This window comes from Cebus imitator, unplaced genomic scaffold, assembly GCF_001604975.1.
Source record: "Cebus imitator isolate Cc_AM_T3 unplaced genomic scaffold, Cebus_imitator-1.0 Scaffold9, whole genome shotgun sequence".
Classification (NCBI taxonomy): domain Eukaryota; kingdom Metazoa; phylum Chordata; class Mammalia; order Primates; family Cebidae; genus Cebus; species Cebus imitator.
The window spans coordinates 2,902,899-2,911,037 of NW_016107324.1; the positions used below are offsets into that span (position 1 = coordinate 2,902,899).

At 37.3% G+C, this 8,139-nt stretch overlaps 1 protein-coding gene across 3 annotated transcripts in view; it reads right to left on the reverse strand.

Moving 5' to 3' along the window:
- Positions 1-1,069: 1,069 nt before the first annotated feature.
- Positions 1,070-8,139, reverse strand: part of XKR9 (XK related 9) — a 71,281-nt gene continuing 64,211 nt past the window's right edge. For all 3 annotated transcript variants that reach the window (XM_037744253.1, XM_017544605.2, XM_017544606.2), the window contains one exon: positions 1,070-1,766. In XM_037744253.1, the coding sequence (XP_037600181.1) occupies positions 1,138-1,766 (629 nt within the window). In that variant the 3' untranslated portion in view covers positions 1,070-1,137. The remainder of the gene's footprint in view (positions 1,767-8,139) is intronic.

Sequence of the window (8,139 nt, forward strand, 5' to 3'; positions counted from 1 at the left end):
AACATGGCAGAAGGCATCAAATAGTGAGAGCAGGAGTGTGCTAGCTCAGGTTTCTCTTCCTCTTCTTATAAAATCAACAAGTCCTATCATGACGACCACATCCTGACAACTTTATCTAATCTTAAATACCACCCAAAGTCCCCACCATCCCCAAATGTCATCAACATACAAATCTGGAGATGAAGTTTCAAATATATGAAATCTGGGGACACATGCAAACCACAGCAATAAGGTATCTAAAGTAGCTGGTTGCCAGGGACTTAAGGAAAAAGGAAATGGGGAGTTGCTCAGTAAATAGTCTTAGTTTTGCAAGATGAAAAGTTCTTGAGATCTGTTGCACAAGGTGAATACAGTTAACACTGCTGAACTGTACACTTAAAAGTGGTTAAGATGGTAAATTTTATATATTTTTACCATAATTTTTTAAATAAAAATAATTCAAAAGTATTATTTAGATACAACTATTTTAGCACAAATAGAATATAAATTATATGTTGAGTGCATTAATTTAGAAAAGCTAGAAAATAAGTAAATAATGAAATGTCAAACATCGCAAATGTACAACAATTGTCTTTTGTACTTACTGAATTGGAGATTTCATAGATAAAAGCACAGTAGATACTAAAAATTTGTGGCACAGTAAATGCTAAATATTTGTCTTCTTCTTTCCCTTCCTTCCATTTTCCTGTACTCAACCTGTCCCCAACTTCAAATATATGCACTGAATCAAGACAATAAACAAAAAAAAAATAAGTATTCTGCTTTTTTCTTCCCTTTGCAGTTCTCCGCAACAGATACAGTAGCATTGGTTCAGGAACAATGAAGGAAAATTGGAGGGAAGCTCAATTCCAGCCTCCTAGTTGTGAAAACCAGACTATTTCTTGTATTTCAGGCTCAAGATGGCAGCTCTACCAGGCAGTAGAAAGATATCTGAGTGCCCAAGATCTTCAAAACCAAATGAGAAATTAATTTAAATAATAAAATATTATTATATATCTCCTATTCACAATTAGTGTACCAGAACTAACTTCAAATTAAAGATAGCAAAAATAAGAGACAATACACCCACTTAACACACAGTTCCTTTACTAACTAATGACACAAAAAATAAGAAAACATATATCATAAATGAATAGCTTATTCCATTAGGAAATACCTTATTCTACATTCTCGTAGAATTGGTTTTCCATCAATTTCATCACGTCTTGTTTCTTCCCTTCTGTTTGGGTGAAAAGTTCCATAATAAACAGTAAGAAAAAGAATTCCAAGAAGAAGAGTAAGAACTATAGTGATACTGATAGGTATAAAATAGCCTGGATTAAAAATAGAGAGGGGGCAAACCCAGAGCACAATCAATATCCCCAAAGTGCCCAGTACCCTCACAATATAATAACAAGACATTGGACACTTGGTATTCTGTCCCTTAATATTAAAAAATGTGAAGATAAGAATGAATCCAACAACAATCCTATATAAGAATTCCATACCTACAGAAGTACAAAATTGGGTGTTCTTTTTAAATGCCCATATTATACCTAACAACCAAAGAAACAACAACAGAAATAAAGCAATCTTAACATTTAGGAATAGTAGATGTACAACACTCAGCATCCACGATAATAATGTAAACAACTTGTAAAAGAGATATGTGACTTTGGGACATAACCCATTAAGAAGCTTTTTGTCAGGCAAGGATTTTCTTAAAGCTACTTGATAATCAACAGTTGACCAAGAAATAGCACAGCAAGACACCATGATGGCTGCATCTACAAAACAAAAAAATAAAAAAGATATTGTTATAGGAATAATAGAAATATTAAATTACTATATGCCATACATGCTATATCTACATACACATACCCACAAACACATCAGGCAATTTACTCATCTCATTTAATCCTTTGAAGTAAATATTAATGTCACATATTACATATTGTCATATATTATGTAACATATATGACATTACATAATATATGATATTAATAAGTCATATATTACATACGAGTGAACTGAGGCTTGGAGAGATACACTGCTTGACCCAAACAAAGCTAGCAAGTTGCAGAACTGAGATTTAAACCTGATTCCAAAGTGGACAGATTTATCCATTACATTAGACTGCTTTATTATGATTTTTTTAAAGTTCATGGAACAAATTTTACTAAGAAACTGATATAATGAAAATTGCAAGCTCTGTGAGCTAAGAGATTATGGTTATAATCCTAGTTTTTCTAGATTTTTTGACTGTGGCCTTAGGCATACACCCAATTTACTAAGAGATAATAGCTTCAAGCAGGGGGAAGAGAAGGAGAGGAGAAAGAGAGAGGGTTAAACAGAAAATTTAATATGAGATATTAAACAAGCCCAACTTCCCATATCCTAAAGATATTGAAACAAATGAATATGTGCTAAAACTTACAAACTTCTGTAAAATTGACATCTCTACCCCATTTTTTCTCAACAAATAACAGAAAAGTAAGTTAATTATGTTCTCTCTTATATTTTTCTTTCTTTCTTTCTTCTTTCTTTCTTTCGCTGGAGTACAGTGGTGCAACGTCAACCTCTGCTTCCCAGGTTCAAGCAAGTCTTCTGCCTCAGCCCCCTGAGTAGCTGGGACTACAGGCCCACACCACCATGCCTGGCTAATTTTTGTCTTTATAGTAGAATGAGGTTTTACCATGTTGGCCAGGCCGTTCTTGAACTCCTGACCTTAAGTGATCCACCTGGCTCAGCCTCCCAAAGTACTGGGAATACAGGCGTGAGCCACTGCATCCAGCCTACCACTTTGTATATGATTGAAAGGCAGACTTACAAAAATTTATCTACTGATAAAGATAATGAGGACAGAACCTTATAAATGCCTTTGCGTGCTCTCTTGGTTTTAGCACACACCACCAGACCTCATTAGTCAAACTTCTTTGGAGACCGATTTGAGTAATAATAAAACTCCAGTCTCCTGCACAGAAGGAGAATTACTCTTTCCCTATTGTAATTCCGATTTTGATAAATTGGTTCTGCCTATGCAGTAGCAAGGTGAAACCACTGGGTGATTACAAATTTGGGGGCTCATCCAGGAATGTCCTTGTGACTACCAGCCCATGGTTCAGTACCCCCACTCTAGCAATGGATCCAGAGGCCAGCCCAACTGGCTGCCTAGTTCTCTTGGACTGGGGGCTGATTCTAGTACTCTTAGCAGGGTACTGCCCACCCAATGTGCATAGATTTAATTGTAATGGAGAAATAGTCCTGGAGAGACATCCTGTAACTGTTGCCCCCTCACAGGGTATCTGTAGCTCCATGGCAGAGTGTCTGTAGTTATAATCCCATTACAAGGTGTCTGATTTTGTGAGTATCCTAGGTGCTGCCAATGCCTCCTCCATTCTCCCAACTGGTTCTGTAGCCCCATGATAGGGTGTTGGTCCACAGCCCCATTGCGGGGTGTCTGTTGGTAGCTCCCCCACAAGGTGTCTATCTCAGTTCAGCTCCTTTGAGGGTCTTAGTTTGTCTATAGCCCCACTGTGGGGTGTCTGTCTCAGTTCAACTCCTGGAGGGTCGTGGTTGGCTCTCCCTAACTAGTAGGAAGTCCTGGTTCAGGAGACTTCTCATAAATCAGAAAGATTTCAGGGAAATTTATCAGACTGAGAATAGGAGGATAGTTTGGAAGGGATACTCTTGGAGTTCTTGGTTAGGAATCTGATTTGGAAGGCTTTCTGTTAATCTTGTCTTGGTGTGTATTTGTATATGTGGAGGGGATCTCAGAAGGAATTGTCTATGGAAGTCCCGCAGTTTTAACTCAGGGAAGCTTCCTTGTCTGGTCACATTCCATGAGCCCAAAAGAAAACTAAACAGGCCTGTCTCAGGGTGACTATCTGCTCTTCACCTTGCCCGGAGCCCACCCATTGTGAACCATTCAGAGGTCATCCTTCCCCACCTGGAGTGGATCAAAGACAACAGGGACCAACAAGAGAAAGTTTCAGTTTTACCAGGTTGATACTGGGTGCTGAATGAGGTGACTGGTTTCTGTTTTGTTATGTGTATTTTGCTAGAATGGAAAATGTTAATTTGGTTCACCATGTAGCCCACTGGGAAACATCTTGCAAAATTGAGAATCTTTTGCCTCTGGTTCCCTAAAACAGAAAAAGTGGCTTTTGTAAAGTGGCTTGAACCACACAGCTATGGAATAGTGGGCAGGGTCATCAAAAGATGCTCCATTCTTCTAGAAGCTGCAGAGAAAGGGAACCTGGAAACCCAGTATGCCAGCAACAACAACAAAAAAAAAAGTATATGAAATTCTTACCAGCCAAGTTTCTGGTCTCCTTCCCTCTCTTGTCTTTCTCTATGTGTATATGTAAATAGCAGACATCACTATTTGTTTCCTGTGCATGAGTTTGAGTGATAGAAAAAAAGGATTTGTGAAACTAGTCTGAGGCTGTAGCAAATCTTGTGTGCTAAGAATTTGTCTTTCTCTGTCATTCTGCAATGGGTATCACAGGATACAACAAGGGTTTAGGACCCCTATAAGGCTGCTTTTTAAGCTGGCCCAGCAGGCTGGTCAGTTACAAAATTTGCTGTGAGTCCCTCAAACCAATACTGGATGAAATTTCTCTGTCTTGTTTTGTGTCCTTGAGAGCTTAAACTTGTGACCACATGGGGATACTTTCTCTTGGTTTCTGCCACCCAGAAGACAAAAATTTGGGGGTTCATATCATAGCCCTAAAATTATATTGAGCAGTTAAGAGCCTTTGCAAGCTTGAAATTGTCTACTCTAGACTTCTTCTGGGAAGAGCAATAAAAACTGCTCAATGCCAGGTAGCTCAGTACCTAACACTTTGTCTTTTGACAATGGCAGCCTGGTTTCAATTATTGGTTTCTGGAATAGTATCTTGCTGGTTTATTATTTGTGTAACTTTGCCACTTATTAAACTCCCTCCTCCCACCTCCCAATGATAGTTTCTGATTTCCTGCCTTGAATTTTCCTTTCTCTGAGCAACCCTTGAGATTATAAATCTTATTTTTTTAAAAAAATGCTTACCATCTCTTTAAAACACTTTATGCATCCATGGTTAAGTTATAACCTTAGTTAAAACTTACTAATTTCATGTGGAAAGTTACTTGTGGTAGAATTCAAAAAGAAATATTGGCTATTCTGGCTAGAGTCTGGTAATAAGAGATTTAAAAGAATTTTTCTTTAGAAAAAAAACCTCTATGGAGAAAATTGCAAAGGGTTCTAAAAAAGTTTATAAAAATCTTACCTTATGGTCAAACTAATTAAAACTACATAGATATATAATATTTTTAAAACTAGCTTTAACATTAAACATGCACTAATACAAACATAAAATTTGGTTTTCTCATTTGAAAAAGATTTTTATATAATATTAAAAGATAATAAAAGGGGTTTTTTTGTGCCCCTTTGGGTAAATGGCAGGGAGAAAATGGGGAAGAGAGACAAAATACAGATTCAGTTGGCCTCAGGCTATCTCCATTGGGTTTTATTTGGAAAGCTAAGACTCTTCTGTCAGAGTAAAGGGTTTTGCCTTAAAAACATTTGTTTTTCAAGTTACCACCTTGGATAAGTGAATAACCTGTGATCTCATTTTGTTATATCCACTGTTTTAAGCCTTTGATATTTGACAAACTTTCTAAAATCAAATTATAAAGTATGTCATTTTCTGACCTAATTAATCCTTTAGACATTAGGTCCTCTGAAGTCCAAAAATAATGCATTTGGCTTATTTGGTACAAAAATCATACAGAAAGCACTGTAAAATTTGAAATGGTGCTTGGTTTTCTTTGGGCTATATTTGCATAAATGTGTTATTGGCATATGTTCCAAAATTATATGAAACTCCTATAATTCTGATATGACTTAGTATGTTATCATTAATAATTATAATTGTTATGTTAAATTACTGTGTGCCACAGAGGTAACAAATTTCCTTGTCAATTGTATCTTTAACTATGGCTGCCCTAAAATTTTTTGTCATCCATAGGCAATTGTTACCTTATTTTGATCCCGTTTAAACGGTGGTTTTCTAATCAGTTATAAAACTTTCACAAGTACTCTTGAATGCAAGTTTCTTATAACTTTGGAAATTATGACATTAGAATGAAGAGAAAAGCTTCCAAGACTCCAAGGGAGAGCTGAAATTTTCATGAATATCAAGCAGAACAAGAGTTAACTGAAGGAACTGAACTATTAGAAGACTAAAGTAATCTTTCTTTTTCACTTTTTTGCATAAAACATTGCTGATCCTTTTTGTTTTCCAGAGCCAAGAAAACTTTTGAGCTATTTACAGCTTTTAACAATTAAGTAAAATATACTCCTATAAACAAAATTTGGAGCATATTTGTTTCTCTACCTAATTTCTCCAGAATTTGGAAACTATTTGTGAATATTCTCAACTTACGGCAGTATAGTTATTTGCATAAGTGCAATTAGAATCTGTTTTCTTTTGTAACAGGACACAAATGGAGAAACTGGTTATTTTACCAAGACTTTCACTGGAATGGCATATTTTCTTTAATAATCAAGGTTGACTCATAGAGCTAATAAGAGCCCCTTGGGAAATCTGGCCTCATACCTTGTCCACACAGTCCCTATACAAGGTTCCTGATCTGTGGTAAGTAAAAAATGTTACTTTCTAACAGACCGAGGAATCCCAAGTTATCTTGAGACCTCAAGAGGAGAGGAATTTTCTCAACTCATAGGTATTTGAGGTACAAGCCCATGGCTGGGCTCAGCTTTAAAAAAAAAAAAAAAAAAAAAAAATCTTATCTGAGATTCCTTATGGAACAAAGTTCCACCAAAGCCAATTTTAAAAAGCCTATGTGAAAAATAATCTTGCTGTACTTTATGCAAATAATGAGGCCAATTACAATAAGACTAAAGTTCATTTTATAAACAAATTAGTTCTATCATGATTTTTTTAAATAAAAATGGGAACTGGAGAGAGAAAAATTATGCTTCAAAAGAAAACACTATAGTACACCTGTTGTTAACTGTTCTTGAGGTTTTTTTCCTGCAGTTTGGACTAAATCCTAAAGCTTTGTAGGCTACAAGTTCCCAAAATAATGCTTTCAGATTTTTACTTTTAAAACTAGGAATCGCACTCCTTATCCTAGAGCTCATCATTTACCTTATAGCATGCTATTCCCTTAAATTCTGTACTAAAACTATAGATGACAATACTATCGCCTTTAACATGCAAGCCTTGGAAGCCCAGCCCAGCCTATGTGAGTACAATCAATCAGCCCTTTTTCCATCTTTGTTAGCCAACACCTTAAGATTAAGGGTTATAAAACCTAAAGAGAGGGACCGAAACTGCCATTGCAAAACTATACCTGAGACAGTGAAAGGGATCTGAGTTAACCAACTCCATCGTGCTTCTAACCTCCAAGCTCTGCTCGTTCATTCCTGGGTGTAGGTTGATCTAACTTTGGGGAGAACATAATTTGTAGTTTATAGTTTAAAACATAATAGGCCTTTCCCAAAACAAGCCTCTTTCTTGCCTGGGGACTAGACTGCCTTGGTAGGACTAACAAATTCACCACAAGATTAGAAATTGTGGTTTAGGAGTCATGCAGCTGAAGGCTACAACATGCTGACCATCCCTGAACTGCTCCTAAGATCAGTGCTTGAGATATTTTGCAGACCCTGCACTTGATGGATCAGCTGATACTATCCAGATTGATAAACTGGCTCATCTGATCTTGTAGCCCCATACCCAGAAACTGACTCAGCACAAGAAGACAGCTCTACTCCCTATGATGTTATCACTGACCTGACCAATCAGCACTCCCAGCTCACGAGCTTCCCTCCACCTGCTAAATTGTCCTTTAAAACCCTGATCCCCAGGCCAGGCACGGTGGCTCATGCCTGTAATCCCAGCACTTTGGGAGGCCGAGGCGGGTGGATCACAAGGTCAACAATTCAAGGCCAGCCTGGTCAATATGGTGAAACCCTGTCTCTACTAAAAATTAAAAAATTAGCCAAGTGTGGTGGCATGTGCCTGTAGTCCCAGCTACTTGAGAGGCTGAGGCAGAAGAATTGCTTGAACCTGGGAGGTGGAGGTTGCAATGAGCTGAGATCATGCCACTGCACTCCAGCCTGGGTGACAGAGCAAGACTCCATCTCAAAAA